The sequence below is a fragment of the Chiloscyllium plagiosum genome, unplaced genomic scaffold (genome assembly GCF_037043375.1).
Source record: "Chiloscyllium plagiosum isolate Xiang-an unplaced genomic scaffold, Cpla_swu_hap1 HiC_scaffold_30, whole genome shotgun sequence".
Lineage (NCBI taxonomy): Eukaryota > Metazoa > Chordata > Chondrichthyes > Orectolobiformes > Hemiscylliidae > Chiloscyllium > Chiloscyllium plagiosum.
The window spans coordinates 8,509,636-8,530,669 of record NW_028270168.1 but is presented as its reverse complement, the minus strand read 5'-3'; the positions used below and the strand labels follow the sequence as shown (position 1 = coordinate 8,530,669).

The 21,034-nt window shown below is 40.3% G+C and overlaps 1 protein-coding gene across 1 annotated transcript; it reads right to left on the bottom strand.

Annotated features, from left to right (window-relative positions):
- Positions 1–690: 690 nt before the first annotated feature.
- On the bottom strand, positions 691–18,890 carry ctsl.1 (cathepsin L.1). The gene is made up of 9 exons (XM_043717288.2): positions 18,841–18,890; positions 18,611–18,708; positions 12,514–12,656; positions 10,985–11,176; positions 10,133–10,324; positions 6,987–7,152; positions 5,412–5,517; positions 2,571–2,675; positions 691–1,070 (listed from the first exon to the last, which is right to left on the bottom strand). The coding sequence occupies exons 2-8, from the start codon at positions 18,705–18,707 to the stop codon at positions 2,576–2,578; spliced, it is 996 nt and encodes a 331-aa protein (XP_043573223.2). The 5' UTR covers position 18,708; positions 18,841–18,890; the 3' UTR covers positions 691–1,070; positions 2,571–2,575.
- Between the last annotated feature and the right edge of the window lie 2,144 nt (positions 18,891–21,034).

Below are 21,034 nucleotides of genomic sequence, written 5' to 3'. Positions count from 1 at the left end.
GCATAGGTAGCTGGATTGGAAAAGACTTCTTCTATTAAAGTGTATTTAAAACTAAAGCTGCTGAATACCCCAAAGCACACATTCCCCAACCCCTGTATCACTGACTTCCCCGACTGCACCAACCCTACCACCCCTACTGTTCCCAACTCCAAAATCCACGTATACTTTCCCACAAATCCCCTACTTCAACTCCCACCACCTTCTCAACCTCTCCTTTTTCAGTCTTTCTCACCCCCTTCTCTATCCTCCCTGCCCCTCTCACTCTACCTCATGCCTTTCCTCCACTGTCTCCATCATTCCCCCCTCCTTGTCCTCTGCCCTTCTCTCCATGTCCCTTACTCATTCTCCTTCCCAGCCCTTCATCATATCCTCCACCCATTCTCTTTCTCCTGTTTCCCCTTCAATATCCCTCACCCAACACTAGTCCCTTTCCTTGCCACTGTCATGAGTCTGATACCCAGGCAAATATACCAAAGATGGCCTTCTTCCCATAAATAAATAAAGAAAATAGTCAAAACCCTGGAATTTGCTTCCTAATAATGTTGTAGATCGACTGCAAAGGCTGCAGCACTTTAAGAAAACTGAGAACCCCCACCCTCTCAAGGGCTCTTATGTTCAATTTCATCATCGTGGCATGCTGCACGTACGCACAAATAGTTCAGAGCTAATGAGAAGCAGCAAATATTGAAGTTAAAAATGACATATTTATTGCAACATACATCAATAGCAGAACCAGACAAATCCAGTTATCTTTCCAGAATATCTTGGAGAGTATAATGGACTGAAGTATAATGTCATAAAATGTGTATGAACATCTCCAATGTACAAATCTTGTTCAAAAAAACCCTCAAAATACTATGGCTCAGTACATGCATAAACAATAAGGTTTCATTGCCTATGAGAAACTAAACTAGCAAAACTAAATGTATCCAGCAGTGGCTTATAATGCATTATACAATTTATTAAAAGTGATTGGGGTTCAAAAATATGCTATATGATATAATATTTTATATTAGCATCCTTCAGTATCCACCATGGCACCATTTTGGAATTACGGAGAATTTCAAAATCTATGAAGAAAAGCAGAGAAGTTTAAGGTTGGTACAACAAAGCAGCAACAGGAAATTAAATGGGCAAAAATGGTCTAGCCCAATGAGCAAATGTACGTGTTTATTTTTATCCTTTGTTGCTTTAATTAGTGTTACTAGTGTCTTGGCCTATGTTTCATGCTCAACTAATGTGATAAATTCAAATTATCTGCTCATTATCACCATGCTATTTGTGGAAGTTTGCTGTGTACAAATTGTGACACTTTCTACTTTACAACCTGTCTGTAATTCAAAAGTACTTCATCAACTGTGAGGGTGCAAGGACGTCCGAAGCTTATGAAGTGAACATTGTAAAGGTAAAGGGTTTTTTTTATAACTGTAATAATAATGCACAAATATTAAGTTGCAAATTCATGACCACAAACATGTGTCTGCCATGAACCCACAGTTATGGACAGGAAATCATTTCTCTGTCTAAAATAAACTTTCTGCACCGCCTACATTGGAGTGAATTGTTTTTTTATAAAAGTGAAAAGTATACCAGCTCTTCATGTCAGTGACTGATAGGATGTAACCTCAGTCCCAATCATTATCTATTGATGTTTGGAGAAGTAAATTATTTATTAAATGCTCTGTTTTGGTTTGTTCTGTCCTTATTTTTACCATTCGCTTGCCTTGGCTTAGAACCAGGGGAAGGAAGGATATTTATTGGCAGTTTTTGCATTGAAGTAAGGAGGTGTTAATCTTCTTGCAAGAAGAGCAGTAGCCTGACTTTGACTCCTACAACCATTGGGATTACCAATGGTGGAGTTCAGATCCCATGGGAGAGGTTGGGGGAGTGTGGTTGCTGCTCCTCCTAGCTCCACAGGAGGATTTTTCTTGAAACTGAATACTTCTGTTCTGTTTGACCCCTGCTGAACTCATCAGAAAACACATTTTCCAAAAGGATTTCTTCAACTGTGTTAAACATCCAAGGCAAAGGATTCCATTAGATTGGCAGCTCATCTGCCATTTTAAAAGTTCATTCACTCTATCATTGAAACACTGTGCCAGCAGTATGTACCATCTATAGGTTGCACTGCAGCCACATGCCAAGGCTCCTCCGACAACACCCACCACCTCCAGCTGGAAGGACAAAGGTAGCTGCTGCATGAGAACATTACTGCCTTCAGACTCTTTCCCAAGCCACATACCATGATCTAGAACTATATTGCCATTCCTTCGTTCTTATCTTGCAGGTCAACATCCTAGAACTTGCTCCCCTACTGTGAAGAATCCTTGGCTTTGTGCATCTGGCAACATTACCCAAAAATGGACATGATAAATTTAGCAGTAATTCAAAACCTGCACCAATTTACTTTGGCCATCCACTGCTGAATCTGTCAGCATTTTAGACCTGAAGATCATCCACCAATTTCTACCCATTCTACCCTTCCCACCACAACCTCCAGGTGCCATCACTGGTCACTTCATAAAGTCACCATGTTCCCTTTTGAAATAAATTGACCAAGGCAAACTTACTTAGACTAAACCACAGGAAAGCTGGCAGCAGACGCAATTCCACATTGATTGTTCTTGTTCCTTGACATGTAAATAAATCCTTCATCACCCCAGTCTGTACCCCAGCTAACAAAAAGAAAATGATGAAATATGAATATTCCAAAATGTTAAAACCTTAGCCAGACGGCAGATTCCAGCTCCTATTTCTTCTGTTCTTAAGTTTTTGTGCAAATATATCTTCAAATTACACTTAACAATATTACAATTTCAATGAAGCATCATATCAAACTTAAAAATCTGTTTCTTTCTGCACAGATGCTGCCAGACGTATGGAATTGCTCCAGTACGTTCTGTTTTTATTTCAGATCTCCAGCATCTGCAGTATTTTGATTTTATTGGAATGTGGAATTTAACAGAGGTAGCTGAAAATGTTTTAGAATTTTAATGGCATTCATACGTTTGTGGAAATTGAAGCATGTTAAAGCTGCCTTTGCATTGGATCCTAACTCAGTGAAGTTTGTTTCCATAACAGTATATGTTTGCATGAACATTCATTTGTTGAAGTGCATAATATCATGTCATGTAGGAGATCGCATATTAAACTACATCACTACATATTACATGTTTTTCCTTTAAATATTCATGTATTACTCTTACAGGCACTGTAGATGACATCCTTGTGTTGATTCATGTTTAACTTCACTCTCCAATACCCAATTGAGAAATAATACCAAAACACTGCAAAAATACTGCATCTAACTTTCTGCTCCCTGGAAAATCTGGTGTAGCAGAAAGCTGAATTAAGTATTCTGCAGGAAGGTTCATTGGCACAGGGACTATGATATGAATACTCATTGTGTGAAGCCAGAGTGTGACTTTGAAAGGCAGCTTTTTAACTACTGCCCAACCCCTAGACTGTAAACCCCAGCTACCACCTTACGGGCTGGTCAGCTATCTCAAGTTAAAGGCACACAAGTTGACTAAGGACCCAAAGGAAACCATCCTATCAGGTGCCAGTGAAATAAGGCCTCCTTGACTGAATCTGAAACGGTCTAGGATTACTGTTGGCTGCTGCAATAAATACCCTTTTATAGAGGTAAAGATACAGACCAACAAATTCTGTCCGCTGTAGCTGCAGAGAGGCAGCTAAAACAGCTCTGAGGATGCCCTCTACCATGTCAGTCATGCAGCCCTGAAGATCTGATTAGATTCTCTATAGTGTGGAAACAGGCCCTTCAGCCCAACAAGTCCACACTGACCCTCCAAAGAGTAACCCACCCAGACCCATATCCCACAGACAATTTAGCAATTTAGCCTGGCCAATTCACCTGATCTGTACATCTTTGTGACTGTGGGAGGAAACCGGAGCACCCGGAGAAAACCCACGCAGACACGGGGAGAATGTGCAAACTCCACACAGAGAGTCACCCGAGGCTGGAACCGAACCTGGGTCCCTGGTGCTGTGAGGCAATTATCCTATATTTGACCCGGACTAATTCACTTAACTTACGCATTCCCAAACACTATGGGCAATTTAGCTTGGCCAATTCACCTAACCTGCACATCTTTGTTTGGTGGGAGGAAACTGGAGCACCCGGCCTGAATGTCCTTAACTCAGAAGCCAGAGCTTGGGAAGAAAAATGCCAAGGGAATGTGGAATGACAGACAAGGATCAAATATTTTGATAAATTAATTCCTGCTTTTACTGAGATTTCCCTGCTCTTTTATCCCTAAGGATAAGTATTTCAAAATAAAGAAACAATATGGGAATGAAATTTGATCATATCTAAGAACACCAAGTAAAGCTGCTTGACGGTATTGTCATGATTGCTACAAAGACATCCTTGTCAATCACAATATGCTCAATGAAAGACACAGTGAGCTGTGTATGTTGTCAAAGCAGAAAGTAAAACTATAGCTGAGCATGGAAGAGGAAAAAGAACCGAAAGAAGAAAAGTTGCTGATCTTTTGGAAATAGTTTCAAACAATAAATTCTAACCATCTGCGGCTAAACAGAACTATATTGGGCTTTCAGAAGGGAAAGAGTTCAGTGGTTAGCAAACTGATCTCTTGTTATGAGCTCATTGTAAGAGGAGTGGAAAATGACACCAAGGTGATAAATCCCATTAATCATTAGTTAACTACTTTATGCTGCAAACATAAACAGTCAATACAGATGGTCTCTTTTCTTGGTTATGAAACACAATTGTTGGCAAATGTAATTTGGTGGAATTTAAGTGTAATTATTAAATTTGGAAAAGAAAGCTAGTCTCACTAATGGTGACCATGGGACAATTGCCCATTGTTGAGAAATAAAAATAACATCTGGGTCACTGATGTTATTCAGAGAAGAAAATCTGCTGTGCTGCCCTCACTGGTCTTGCCCACATGTGACTTCAAATCCACAGCAACATAATTGACTCTTAATAGCCACATGAAAATGGATGAGCAAATCACACAGTTCAAGGTTAATTAGTCATGGGCAACAAATGCTGGTCTTGCCAGCGATGCCCTGATCCCATGAAAGAATAAGGGAAAACAAACAAGCCAGTGTTCCGTGAAAACTGAGACAATACCAGGAAATGTTCAGCAGGGTTAAGTCAGTTTTATGGATTATATAATCAAAAAGTATCATCAGTCCCAGATGACCACACCCTCATTTGAGAAGAAACAACTGGTTGAAGTTTAACCTGGTCACCACACCTAAGGCAAGACGAGAGTTTGAGGCAGTGAGTCCTTCTCAGCCAGTGCAGGGATTGAACCCGTGCTGTTAGCAACACTTATTATTGCAATCCAGCTCACTGAACTAACCAAGGCCTGGATTATGTGTGGTGTTTGCAAGGCAGTAGTTTATACCTTTACCTGTTCTTAACCAGCCAATAGTCATTTCCATGTAATGTTCCATATCCAATAACTAGAACACCATGATTAAGCTCTTCACTACTACACAAGGGCTCATCATAGACACCTGCATTCAAAAAGGAACAAAGTTACCAATGTTTTTCCAGGAACAGGCTACAAAAGATTTGTACACTTACAAATTCCCTGATAAAGGGAGAATCAGAGGTAACAAAGACATCTTATTCGACAAGTATTCCATATTATGAAATGTGATCTGTAATATTTTGATCCACACAAAATAAAGAGTTACAGACTCACACAGCATGGAAACAAGCCCTTCGACCCAATGCATTCATGCCAATCCTGTTTCTTAAAGTGAACTAGTCCCAGTTGCCTGCATTTAGCCCACATCCCTCTAAATGTTTGCTATGCATGTACCTGTCCAAATGTCTTTTAAATGTTGTAAAAGTACTCATCTGTAACACTTCCTCTGGCAACTCATTCCATACACGCTTCATCCTCTGTGTGATAAAGTTGACCCTCAGGTCACTTTTAAATGTTTTCCCTCTCACCCTAAACCTAGTTTTAAGTTTTAGACTTCTCTAGTTTTAGACTTCGAATTCTAAATCTAATTCTCTATAAGGTCACCCCTTAGCTTCCTACACTCCAGGGAAAAAAATGTCCCAGTCTATCCAACCTCTCCTTATAACTAAAATATTCCAGTCTTGGTAACATCCTTGGTCAATTTGCAGGCACTTATTGTCTTCAGTTCAACACCTCCCCAATTACTTGCCTTCCTGGCAAGTTGGAAAAATATATGGTTTCCAGACGGGATAACTGGGGCAACCTGCCTGCCAGGTTATGGGGGTATTTCCATTTGCCTGAATCTGGGGGCCACCAGAGTCATGTATGGAGGGGGTGCAAAGTAGTGGCCTCTGAAAGCCAGCTTCCTGCCCTTGCCTCTGACTCCCCTGAACCCCTCTCCCTATACCTCCTCACTGTTGGATTGCATGAGGAACAGGCTTGACCAATGGGCTTTAGGAGCCAGAATATGCTGGCTCTTCCCAGAACACCACTGTTGTGACCTGCGATAGCTCAAGAAGATCATCGGTCACCCCTTAGCAAGATGATTGGAGGGTGAAATGGAGAGCTTTCTTGTAAGTGGGAGTGGGAAATTAGTCAACATCTAACACGCCTGCCTCCCCTGTTAATCTGAGAAAGCTAAATTGTGGACTCCACATAGATTAAGCTCACCCATGATTATGACAGTACATTTCTTACATGACTTCTTCTTCTATGCTCAACCTGATCTTTTGTCATCTAGCTTATGTGCCTTTTTAATAGCTCACTCCATCTCATTGAGCAGGGATTCGGTTTTGCACAACAGAAGTGACTATAAATTGCATCTATATACCTTGTATAGCTCAAAATATACAGATTTGGTATATCTGATGTGTGGATTGCTTTCTGCATCCAAATTCATCACATGAATCACTGGAACAAGAATCTGTGCCATGGATGTTAAATCATAAAACTGCATAATGTAAATGGGCAAAGAATTATCCAAAAGGCAACTTATTCCATCCAAATGCCTACCTGAGGAATATAATTGGAATGATAGATGACCTGCATCAATGGCAACGGAGATTGGTCCATTGTCTGCCACTGCCATTTGCAAATAAGCCTCACTTCCCTTGGGTAGATCAATGTACCCATTGCATACAGCACCAATAGTTTCTGGATTAAAGCTGCATAATCCTTCCTGAAAAAGTAGAACAAAAGCAGCAGAGCTTAATGTGCTGAATGCCATGTGTTATATACCTTATCAGAAGTGAACACTTTCATGTTCAAAAACAGTTTCGCCACGTCTGTAGTTTTTCTGTTGTTTCCATTGGGTGTGCAAATTTAAAATGTAGGCATTATTGCTTATGACATGGCACTTGCCACACTAGCCATTTCCAGCATTTCAAACCACTGAATAGATTTGGTGGGATGCAGAAAGGTACTGGGTGGGATACAAAAATGACTAGGTCTGTTAATTAAATTTCAGAATTGTTACAGCACAAAGGAGGCCATTCGTCCCATTCTCACTGTGCCAGCTTTCCAAATGAAAAATGTACTTAGTGCCAATTCTCCAAGTAATCCTGTTCATTCCTCCTTTTCAAGATGTAAGGTAATATTGCAAAACAGCTAGTGACCTCTCTTTGCACAGACTGCATTTAGCCACAGTTTTATACAGAGAAAAGACTGCTCAGAATGTAATATATTTGTTGGTATCGATAAAAGTAAAATAAATAATGGGTCTGTTAATATTCATAGCCACTCACTGAGATGAACTCCACTCACTAATTATTCAACTTACCATCTTCAGCTCTGAACTTTTTGAATGAAGCATATTGCTGGGAATTAGTTTGATATTTAGATTTGAATTACCCCTTTAGGCAGAAATCACTTATGATTATGTGGTTGATTTTCTTAGAGCCACATTGCCATAATACCAGCTCACTAAGTCCCTTTTACAATTTTATAGTTTTACTTTTACAGCTCTCCACAGCAATCCCCCTGCACATTTATTTCCCTCAGGTGCACATCTTTTCTTTTGAAATTAGTCTTTACTTATACCACCTTTGTCACTACTTGCTATATAAAAATAGTTCTTTTTCACAAACCCTAAATCAGTGTCCCCCTGTTCTTGCAACATCTACTAATGGGAACAGCTTTTCCTTTTTTACTCTACCTGCATCTGCCTTAATCTTGTGCATGTCGATCAAATCTCCTTTCAGTTTCTTTTACCCCAAGAATAACCCAATCTCTTCCTACCTAATTATCTCACTAAAATCTCAAATCCTTGAAATCTTTCTGGAAAATCCACATCCTACCCTCTCATCCTTCCTGAAGTGGGGTGACCAAAGCTGGACAAAATGCTCTGGTTATTGCCTCTCTCCGGTTTCACTCAGTGTCTTCATTTGTGAAGGTCAAGACCCTGTTTGTTTTGTTAGCAATTTTCTAAATATGTCTTGCCACCTTCAAAGATTCATGCACCTCAACTCCTAGCTGGGTCTGTATAACTCCTTCTTAAAATATCATTTAACCTCAATTCCCTCTCCCTATCTATTTTGCCAAAATGCAACACCTCATTTTTTTTTAGATTACTTACAGTGTGGAAACAGGCCCTTCGGCCCAACAAGTCCACACCGACTCACTGAAGCGCAACTCACCCATTCCCCTACATTTACCCCTTCACCTAACACTACAGGCAATTTAGCATGGCCAATTCACCTAACCTGCACATCTTTGGACTGTGGGAGGAAACCAGAGCAAACCCAGGGAGAATGTGCAAACAGTCAGTCGCCTGAGGCAGGAATTGAACCTGGGTCTCTGGTGCTGTGAGACAGCAGTGCTAACCACTGTGCCACCGTGCCGCCCATATTTCTCTCTATATTAAATTTGATTTGCCATTTTTGTCCATATTCTGCTAGCCTGCGTTCTCTTTAAATTAATTATTACCATTCTCAGTATTTGCCAAATCTCCAAAGTTGGTGTTTTTGGCGAATTTTGAAATTTTGTTCTGTGTTCCAACATCTCCTTTGTGGTAATAAAAGTAACACATTTACCTAAATATCTATTATTTCTGATTAAACATGCATCCATATACATGCATACCCAATTATAGCCTCCATAGCACCACTCTAGGAGAACTTACACTGCAAGGGCTTCCTCAGATGAGTGGAACTTTACAATATTGCAACTAGAGAGGCCAATAACTGGAATCTCTCCAGCCTCATGTACACAGCAAGAACAAATTAAAATAACTTGCAAGGTAAAAGAGATGAAAAATCACAAAAAGCAACATAACAAAGATTTGAATGGTAACTCAGTGCATGCATTCTCTCAGGGAACAATGGGCAAAAGCTTGGGAGAATCAACCTTTTGGATGGTATCATGAATATTCCTTCCACAGCTAAAATATCATGGACTGGGACTTGGGTCAGGAGCTTCTCACTTTCAGTCATAAAGCTGGATGTGAGAATAAAATGCAGGATAGTTATGAACTAGTTGAATGGCAAGTTGTAGCAAAGTTCATTCATCCATAGTCAGCAGTTTAGGATAAAGATAACCCTTTATAATCCAGGGATGCTGAGATTTACAGTTATGACCCTAACAGTACCATGGAAGAGATTAATGGCTATGATTAGTCAATATCACTATTATCATTGCATAATCAACTACTGGAATAGTTGAAGATGAACTTGATGGACCTTGGGAACTCCTACGTTCCTATGATGGATATCAGCTGGAACTCTAATGACCAGGGAGCAAAGCTCTTGCAATTCACAGAAAAAAAGACATACTTTTGCACTGCCTTCAAGAAAAAATAATCCTTTGAATATATTGGGTTATGTAGCGTGGTTGTCTCATTGTAACTGTTTTAATTCCAATATGCTGATTTAAAAAGTCCATTAAAGATCCACTTGAGTTCAAGGATCAATTATTTTTCAGGTGTTTAATCGCACTTCAATCCAATATCAAGCTAGTTAATGCATCTAGTCTTTGTGCAGACATGGAATCAAAAATTACAGGTAAAAGATCAAATCATATGCATGCTTTTGTGTTAATATCTGTTATGCTTTCATTTGATTAAGGGAAATGTAGGATTTTGTGTTAAATGTGTAAAGGCGGTTGTTCCTATGTGAATTGAAGTCGTGATTCAATATGGAATACTCTGTCAAGATTCTCTTAACCTCTGCTGTGTATGGATACGATTCTTCAGTGTCGATTCCTCCATTGGTTATTATGTAACGAAATGCATTATTCATGAGTCCACCGTCACAGCCATGATTTCCATAACCACCGGAGCAGTCAACAAGCTGCTGTTCACTCAGAGAAACTAAGTTACCAGTATTTCTAAAGTGCTGTCCTTCCAAAGATCCAGTCTGTGATTAAAAATAAGCACACAATTACATACAGGCAAAACATATTTTAAAAAATGAAAAGGAAACATGTATTTCAATCTAAGTATTACAAATTGCTGAAGTGGTTGGTTATCTCAGTTGGTTTACAATGCAGTGTGATACCAACAGCACCAATTCAATCCCCCCCCCCCCCCCCCCCCCCCCCCGCCTCAGCTGAGATTACCATGAAAGTCCCTCCTTCTTAATCTCTCCCATCATCTGAGTTGTGATGACCCTCAGCTTAAAACCATCACCAGTCATCTCTCTTTAATGACAGTGAAGCCCACTGGGACTATGGTGATTTTAATTAAGAAAACCCATTAAAACAGTAAAGGTATGGGGAGGTTAGTATATTAAACCTGGTTGAATTGTACAAAATTACTTGTTCATGTATTGAAGATACCTCAATATCTTACCAAGCTGCAGAATTTATGTCTTCTAACACTAAAGTATGGAAGGATCTTTTATATGTTCAAGCTCAGTCAATATTGATATTACAACCTCAGAGTTCAATCATAAAGTTACATATTTCAACTTAATCAAAGATTTGCTTATCTAATGTTCAAAATACCGGAATGTAATGTTTTATTCTGATTAAACATAATCCTTATCGTGAAGTAAGACTGCACAATTCAGACTTACTGCACTGAACGCCCAGCACGAACCACAACTCTCTTGGTTTTTCACAGGAGTGACATAGCCTTTATCTCTCCAATCCACTCTGTCTGGAAGATCAACATTATTGAAGGACAGAGAATGGAATGTGGCATGCTTTGTGGAATTTGTGTTTCTCAAGCAGTTGCCAAGCACCAATTTTTTATATTCTTCATTTTTCTGCAAAAGAAACATCATTAAAACTGTTAATATTATTAGGTTAGAAGTTCACCAAGGCTCCTCAGAGGCTTCCAAACTCACAAGCACTTTCACCTAGAAGGAGAAGGGCAGCAGATACATGGGAATACCACCCCTGCAAGTTCCCCTCCAAGCTACTCACCATTCTGATTTAGAAACATTTTGCTGTTCCTTCAGCATTGCTGAGTCCAAATCCTGGAATTCCTTCCCTAAAGGTATTGTGGGTCGACCTACAGCATACAGTAGTGGTTCAAAAAGGCAGCTCACCACCATCTTCTCAAGGACAACCTAAGGTGGGCAATAAATGCTGGCCCAGCCAATGATGCACACGCACCCTTGAGTGAATAAAGAACTGTGGAGTAATAGCTTGACTAGTAACACTGACCAGGTTCCTTAAAATGAGTGAGATACAAAGACTTGTGGTCATGAGTAAATGAGAATGTTATTCATTTTGGACAACGCCATGATAGATTTATAGCAAAAGTAATGTCTAAAGTCTACTGTCAGTAAATCTGATTACTCTCTGACTAGCTAATGACAATCATGGAAGATGTATATCGAGGCCATCTGGTGCAGTGAGGGACTGCATGGGCTAAATATTGCCAAAACTTAGTTAAGCATCAATCTTGCTGAGTTTCATGAAGGGTTTCTGTCCACAAGCTAAAACAAGTTTTCTCATGTTATCTTCCCAAACTTGCCTCATTACCAATGCACCATGCTTTTTGGCATCCCACCAGTTGTACTCTCCCTCCAACTACAGATGGATATATTGCCTGCTGCTGGGACTGCACAAGATCCTTGATGCTGGTGCATTCAAGTTATACCAGACCTGAAGCATTCACTCAGCTTTCTCTCCACAGATGCTGTCAGACTTACTGAGTTCCTCCAGCATTCTCTGTGTCTGTTTCAGATTTCCAGCATCTGCAGTAGGTTCCTGTCACTAGCCAGATGACATCCCATGGTTGGAACTTGAATTCTGCAGCAAAGGGAGAGCTGATATCCTTGCCAAGTTTCTCTCCCACCCATTACATTTTAAATAATTGGAAATGATAGTGGTCTCACTCCAGGTAACTTTAAAATCAACAGGGCCATTAAAGAAAATCCCATGACACTTTTTAAAATCTGCTTTGCTGGTGCACAGTGAATGCAGTGTTAAAATATGAGAGATTCTACCCACCTGTCTCTGTGAATCTAAATCAAGCTCCAACTCCAAGTTTGTAAAGCAACTGTGGCATCATGTGAAAACAGAAACCACTTTGCACGATACAAAAGCTGCATTGTAGATGCACCTCCAAAGAAAGTAGTAAACAATGAATTACCAGATCAGCAAAAGCGTTCATTCCCAGTCGATAATTATACAACCCCTGGTCTGCCAGCATATTGTGCACTATAACAGTCTTCCAGTTAGTCAGCCAGATCTCCTTACGATAGTCTACCTCTTTGAGGGAAGAGTACAATTTACCTTGAATTAAGGGAAAAGATTAAAGTAGTCACTTCACTTTCTCAATTCCTGAGTGAAATTAAGCGAGTTACTTTGAATCGATTTAGAAGAATGATCCATGGTCAATTAACTTTTTTTTTAATGCATCAAATACATTTAAAATTCAATATATACAAGACATGTATGGATATATTGTAGAAAGTGTAATAAATTCAAATACGTAACCCATCAATATCCCTAAAGCAAAACAGAATAACAGTCTTCATTGCAACATAAAAGGTTATATTTTTATTAATTGAGAACAATTGATAATATAAAAATCTGAAGGAAAGGAATCAATTGGGCAGATTTTTCCATAATGGGTAACAAACAACATCTGCCTTTGGATTTGCCCTTGTACCCTTCAGCTTAGCACAATCTCACCGACAAGTTGCCAGAGATGTGAGCCTGTAGTGGTGAAAAAAGGGAACCAGGGCATCAGGGACCCAAGTAAACTAGACAATCAATCTCCCTAACCTGTGATATTTATGGATTTATGGTGAAATAAATTACAGTAGACCTTAAAAAGATGGTGAATTCAGGAGGATGAATTCAGTCATACTCTGGAAGAGGAAAGAGAGAAGGTAGATTAGAGAGAGAGAGAGAGAGAGAGAGAAGGAAAGAAAAGACATGAAGTGGGCTTTGCCTCCAGCAAGATATTTTACCTGATCCACCAATGCTTATTTTATTCCTCAAGACAGAAGAAACTTGGCAAGGTAATAATCACATTGAAAGATATTTATTACAGCTGGCTTTTTTATACAATTGTTACATTCATAGATATATACATTCCTGGGCTAGCTTTGGGGTATTCATTGTTTGTCATGCTTCATGTGATCCAAGTTAAGATGGTGATCTTTATTCTATTGGACACGCTATAATGTAATGTTTATAAAATAAGGAAGTCTGTTTAAGTGATACTGACATATTGTCATGAGTTATATTGACTGTGAAATAAATCGGACTGACAAAAAAGAAAAAAAACCCTGACATTTCTGAAATCTCACAAATTTAAAAAAAGCTGAAAGAATAACATGCCACATCTATAATTGCTACATGAATTACCATGGAGCTTAATTGTACATATGGGATGCCTCACTTTCAATTTGACTGATTTCTGCATATTGAATCCTGTGATTCCCTATAAATCTTTTTGCAACAGATTAGGCTTCCTTTTTTTGATTCTGATATTCAAGACATCTTCCTAAACTGAATTTCACTGAGTAGTTGGTGACTAGTTTACAACAGATTAGCAGCAATTGATCCCATGCTCACATTTCTGCCTTTGGCGTACTGCAACGTTATAATGACACTCAATGCAAGCTTGAAGGATGCCATCTTACTTTCTGTTTAGAGTCTTTACAGTCTCTCGGACCCAATATTGAGTTCCCCAACTTCGGAGTGTGATCTCTGTATTAGATTACTTACAGTGTGGAAACAGGCCCTTCGACCCAACAAGTCCACACCGACCCTCCGAAGAGTAACTCACCCAGACCCATTCCCCTACATTTACCCCTGACTAATGCTGGATTAGTGGTGCTGGAAAAGCACAGCAGTTCAGGCAGTATCCAAGGAACAGTAAAATCGACGTTTCGGGCAAAAGCCCTTCATCAGGAATACAGGTAGAGTGCCTGAAGGGTGGAGAGATAAATGAGAGGAGAGTGGGAGTGGGGAGAAAGTAGCACAGAGTTCAATAGGTGAGTAGGGGAGGAGATGAAGGTGATAGGTCAGAGAGGAAGAGCTTCAGGACAGAGGAAATGACCTGGGAGTTGCAGTGGGAGATGGACTCCCTGGGATCCTTTTAGAGAGAGGAGAAAAACTTCTTCAAGGCAGGCATCCTTGCAAGAGGATTCGCAGTAGGGTTAAAATCAACTAGGCAAAAATGAGGACTGCAGATGCTGGAAACCAGATTCTGGATTAGTGGTGTACAGGCAGAGTGCCTGAAGGGTGGTCATTTCCTCTGCCCTGAAGCTCTTCCTCCCTGACCTATCAACTTCATCCCCTCCCCAACTCACCTATTGTACTCTGTGCTACTTTCTCCCCACCCCCATCCTCCTCTCATTTATCTCTCCACCCTTCAGGCTCTCTGCCTGTATTCCTAATGAAGGGCTTTTGCCCGAAACGTCAATTTTACTGCTCCTCGGATGCTGCCTGAACTGCTGTGCTTTTCCAGCACCACTAATCCAGAATCTGGTTTCCAGCATCTGGAGTCATTGTTTTTACCCTGATTAATGCACCTAACACTATGGGACAATTTAGGATGGCCAATTTACCTAACCTGCACATCTTTGGACTGTGGGAGGAAACCGGAGCACCCGGAGAAAACCCACGCAGACACGGGGAGAGTGTGCAAACTCCACACAGTCAGTTGCCCGAGGCAGGACTCCAGTTACATTCCCCAGCTGTGTTTTATTTCAGTCTTGCTGGCTTTACTCTCAGCACAACAGACTTATTTCACTCTGATTTCACATCCCTATCTCTCCTATTCCACCATTATCACTGTCTTTGCCTTTCCCCCGGGCACCCTTGCTATTTGTTCTCCTTTCTACTCCTCCCTTAATAAAACCACAATACTAATAAAACCATAAAGTGCTGGAGAAGCTCAGCAGGTTTGGCAGCAGTTGTGGAGAGAAAAACAGAACTAAAATTTCAAGTCCAGAAGAAGAGTCATGTTTAACACGAAACATTAACTCTGTTTCTCTTTTCACAGGCCTACTAAGCTATTCCAGTACTTTATGATTTTATTGTTCCTCCTCCCTTCCTGTTCAACAGCATTAAAACCATCTTTTCCAACACCTTTCGATTCTGAAGAAGAGTCATACCGGACTCAGAAAATTAACACTGTTTCTGACTTCACAAATGCTGCCTGACCTGCTGAGTTTCTCTAGCACATTCTGCCTTATTTCAGCTTTCCAGCATCCTCAGTGCTTTGCTTTTATTACAGCAGCTTTTGTATAAACCTCTCGCCAGGGGCTGCTCATTCCCTGTTATCCACGTTACACTTTTACACAATTGAGATGTCCTCCGTTGTGTTGTTTTATAAGAAACACCAACTGCGCAGGTTGGACTGCAGTTATGCTGCAGCAATGTCTGAAACAGTCGCAAAGACTTCTGTAAATTCTGAGCCTCAGCTAAGCAATGCAGCTTATATTACAGCTTACAAATTGTCTTGTGTCCAGCTGAACTTTAATCTATCTCCATTTGTGACAAAGTCCTCAAACCAAAACACTTCAATACACAGCATATTGGAGCTCCTCACAGTATCAAGCCCAAATGACATGGGCAATTTGCTTTGACCAATCTGCCTAACCTGCACGTTTTGGGGCTGTGGGATGAAACTGGAGTACACGGAAGTAACCCACACAGATTTGGGGAAAATTTGCAAACTTTATACAGACAGTCACTCTGAGGGTGGATTTGAACCGAGGTTTGTGGTGCTGTGAAGCAACAGTGCTAACCACTGAGCCACCAAGTATTGGACCAATTGTCATTGAGAACTACTTGACTTTATGGTAGAAATTATTTTTGAAATCCACACTAACCAACATTTTAACCTATGCAAAGAAGGAGGTTTTGGCTGAGTAGGGTTGAGCAGACACTTGCCAACATAAATTCCCATCCAATCCAGCCATTTCCAATTTTAACCAAGTCTAGAAGTCAATCAACCCAATCCAAGCAAGGGATTGATATTTTCGATATGGTAATGAGGCTGCTTAACTTGTTATCATACTGCTTTTGAAAGTGAACTTCTATCTTCCACATTCCTGTCCATCAAGCATTCCAGCTGCATCAGCATGGTGAGGATTTGATGGAATCACAAGCCTTTACACCAGACTACTGGATCCAGATGCCGACCTGAGGATCCTTTCCGATCCATGCTCCCTTAAAACTTCCTTCCACAAGTCTTCCAACCTTCCCTCGAACCGATCAGGCTCAGATCTTGCACCTTTCCACCCTACCACAAGTCCATCATTCCCAAGTCCATCAGCATATCCTCTCCACTCAGATATCGGATGTGCTCCCCATCTCCCACCTCAATGCCCAGGATCAGCAGACCCCGTGATCACCTCCTGTTGACCCACTGACCCCGATTAACACCTTCCTGATTCACCCTCTGATTACATATCCCGTTTTTCTCTAAAGAAGAATTCCGAATACATTTTTTATTAAGTCACAAGATGTGGGAATTGTGACACGGCCAGTATTTATTGCCCATTCTTAAGTTCCCTTGTCATGGTGGTAGTGAGCTGATTGCTTGAATAGTTGCAGTCCATTTGAGATCAGCATATTGAAGGGAGTCCTAGGGTTTTCAGAAATGAAGGATGACAGCAGGGTTCCAACTCAGGATGGCTTAGAGGTGGTAGTGTCCCCTGGCATCTGCTGTCCTTGTCTGTCTAGATTGTATTGGCTGTGGGTTGGATGGTGCTGCTGAACAAGAGTTTGGGAGTACATATACAGCTGCCAGGTGCTAGCACTGGAGAGAACGCGTTATTAACATAAGATGGCAGTGCAGGCACAGTAGGCAGTGTTTGGGTTCCTGAGCCCATCTGCTCCAGGCTGCCTGCATCCCTCTGTCCTTTCTCATCTCTCTCTTTTTTCTTTTCTTCATGATGTCATGAGGGAGCTGGAAGGATGTCAGTGAGTCTTCGGCTGCAGGGAATGCAGTGCACAGAGCGGGTACACGTGGTACACATCGCTGCGGAGGTGTGATACCCAGAGTGCTGACTCCTGGCTGTTGTAGGCCATTAAGCCTAGACTCTTGGAGGGGTTGTCATTATTGCACCCGGAGCAAGACTCCGTGAGACCCTGGACAGCTTGCAGAAGCCATGGAGCTGAGTTTGAAGAACCTTTGTGCAGAAGATGAACTCTATTGGTGTAATCTCTTCTTATTCTTTTTGTAACGCAAAATGGTGCCATAATATGGTGATAAAACACTTTTCGATGCATCATTCTAGATAAACGTGATAATAAATGAAAACTCAATAAAGGAGTGCCTTGGTGCGAATCAAGTGATCCCTTAGTCCTAGTTGATTTCAAGCCTCTTGAGTGTTGTTGGGGCAGGGGTAATTGGGGAATATACCATGACACTTCTGGCCAGTGCCTTGCAGATAATGGACAGGCTTTGGAGAGTAGGGCAGTAAGTTGCCATGAGACCGTAAGGTAAAGGATCTGAATTTGGCCATTCAGCCCATTGAGTCTGGTCCACCTCTCAGCCATGGCTGATATGTTTCTCAATCTGCCTTCTAGCCATAACCTTGATCCCTTTTCTAATCACCATGGTGTTCCAGCCTCTGACTTGCTCTTAGAGTCATAGTATTGGTATGGAAAATCCTGTTCGATTTCTGGTCAGTGGTAATCCCTGCAAGTTGATTGTGGTGAACTGTGGAGCAATCATGGTAACATGTCCAAGTTTTAATTCGGTTTAATCAGTTTTAATTTGCTCTTGCAGGTACAGTATTTATGTAGCTGGTTCAGTTAGGTTTTAATGGTGAGCTCCACTATGTTCATGATAGGGTATTTGATGATAATAATACCATTGAATGTCAGAATATGTAGTTAGATTCTTTCTTGTTGATCATCGACATTGCCTGGCACCTCAGGGAGAGGGGGTGAGGGGTGGGGAATATTACTTGTGGAAATTTTCTCTTGATGTATCTTTTTGCCATCTCTAAATGGTTTGCCAGACTGACTGAAATCCAAACTTTACTACACTCTTAAACTGCCCTTAAGTTGGAAGTTGGAAAACACCAACAATGTTTTATGTGAAAACAATATTACGAAGATTAAAAAGGTTTTATAATCTGGCAGCGTTTCCACAATACAACTTAAACTTCAACCCACTAGACATTTGTATAGAAAATGAAACAGGCTTAGTGGATTTATAGCAACACTTACATAACCAAGTGAACAAATAAAAAGCAAGAAAAATAACTTACCAAACTTCTTTTTCCAGGCAATCCATTCCAAATCTTCAATAGAGAGGCTGAGAGCATTTGCTAATGCCACAGTAACTACTAAAATCACAAACTTCATTCTACATTAAAAGGTTAACATATTATTTAATTCAAAGTTTAGAAAACAAACAAATTTAAATTTGGGTCCTTGTAAATATTTTCTAACCAACCTGTTCAGAGATAGTATAATTGAAACTGACTATATTTCTCACCTGTAGATGTCTTTTTACCAGAGATCTATTGAGACTAGACTCCAGTCAACTAAAACCTCGAATGACAGAATCAAGGAAATGCAGACTTTTTAAATACTTGCCTAACTGTCAATCATAAGGTTTTTTGCTTACTGACTGAAAAATAGAGGAAATGGATGTTTCATCTCAAGATACAGTTAATTTAAGCATGACAGAAGTGTTCCCACCATTGATCTTTTTAATTGTTTAGGAAATTCAGGAGGCAATTTCTTGTTGAAGGGAAGTCACACATTTTATTCTTCAATTAACTGATACAGAGAAAATGTTTTTAATGTGAAAACACAACTTTATTCCAATCAAAAGACTTGTTTAAAACTGTAAATACATGTATTTATATATGTTTTACAGTCCAGTGTGTTTCATAAATTTTCAATGCCCTGTGTCAATCAGAATATATTAATACTTAGAATGAAACTTGATATGAATCAAAGTAGTAGCATGAACAATGTTTATGCTAACACAGTTATTCAAAACAATGTGACTTCTCATCATTCAGGAAACAAATATTGTTGATTTAAATATTACCTGTTCACATGTTACTGCCAGCAAGAGTTGGTTAAATGTCAAACTTGGCTGACTGAAACATCCTCTTGCTGTGAGATTGATATCAAGAAATTGAAGTTAAGACAGAACATGAATCTTCAAATGTTTATTTTTCTTGATGTTAAGTACGATAACAGAACAGAGTTCTAAATCTTGCCGTTTCTGTAAATAATCCCTTTCATCTCTCTCTTCCTCCTAAACCAGGTGACCCACTTTCAATGACGATCATGCACGCATGTAACATAAAAGTTAACTGGAGAAGAAGCATGAAAACCTATGGGACAGAGTGAAGAGGTGTTGGTTTTGTGGCAATGCCACTGGATTAGTAACCTTGTATGTCAAAACAACCTTAGCACATCCTATACAGCTCACCGGAAAGGCCAACTATTAAAATCATTCTCCACAAAATAGTACAATTGCTGTTAAATCCTAGCTCAGATTGAATTAAAAAAATCAAAAAGCGTGGTGCTGGAAAAGCACAAGATGGTCAGGCAGCATCCGAGGAGCAGGAGAGTCAACGTTTGAGCATAAACTCTTCATCATTCTTGATTAAAGGCTTATGCTCGAAACATCAATTCTCCTGCTCCTCGGATGTTGCCTGACCTGCTGTGCTTTTTCAGTGCCACACTCTCGACTCTGATCTCCAACAACTGTTGTTCTCACTTTCTCCTCCTTGAATTAAAAAGTGCCATATTCAAACTTTTTGGAATCAAATACTTCATTGATTTTATTTGATGCCAAACCCAACCAAAGGCTTTGAATTGCTCTTCAGAGAAAAGGCTGCATAGTATCCACTGGAATTTGCAACTCCTCATACTAATGCAGTTACTACTTGCATATAGCAAGACCTGGACAGGATTTAGGCTTGGACGAATGTGTGTCATGTAACACTTCAGCCAGGCAATACACATCTCCAACAATAGAAAATGCAATCACCTCACCCTGAGTTTCAATGGAGTTGGATCACCATTCAATGGAGTCTGTCAGTCCCCCATCATCAACATCACTTCAGGTTACTGGTGAACTGAAACCTGAATGATAAAAATACTGAGGTTTTTCAAGAGCAGGTCGGAACTTGGGAATTTAGAGCACCTCACTTCGTGATTCCCCAAATCTGTCTATCATCCACGTGAGACAGTCAGGAGTCTAATGGAATATCTACACCTGCCTGGGAAAATAAAAATCTAAAATCACTCATCCCGATAAACCTAACGTCTTCCAGGTCAAAACAACTCAGTTGATTGACACCCAAACAGCACCTTAAGCTTTCATATCCGCTGCACCTAGTTCACAGGAATGGCAGATGCTACAAGATACACCCCAGCTACTCGGCAACAACACTTTCCAAACATACAATCTCTAGAACGACTAAGGTAACAGACACAGATTTGAACCGTCCGGCTCCAAGTCACACACCATCCTGATTTGGGAATATCCTTCACTATCACAGGAGCTCCATTCCTAACAGCACATAACCACAATGCTGCTCACCGCCGTTTTCCCCTGGGTAATTATGGGTGGAAGATAAATTCTGGCATTGTCAGCAATGCTCACAACCCATAAACAAATAAGGTAAAATTGGGGAACACAAGCAAATTTACAAAAAGACTGA

Bases quoted from the DNA above. Each gene is read 5' to 3' on its own strand.
- ctsl.1 (XM_043717288.2), bottom strand. From the start codon at position 18,707: ATGAAGTTTGTGATTTTAGTAGTTACTGTGGCATTAGCAAATGCTCTC. The intron at 11,177-12,513 runs GTAATTCATTGT...TTTCTTTTGCAG, and splicing joins TGAACGCTTTTGCTGATCTG to AAAAATGAAGAATATAAAAA. The intron at 7,153-10,132 runs GTTAAGAGAATC...CTACTTTTTCAG, and splicing joins CGTATCCATACACAGCAGAG to GAAGGATTATGCAGCTTTAA.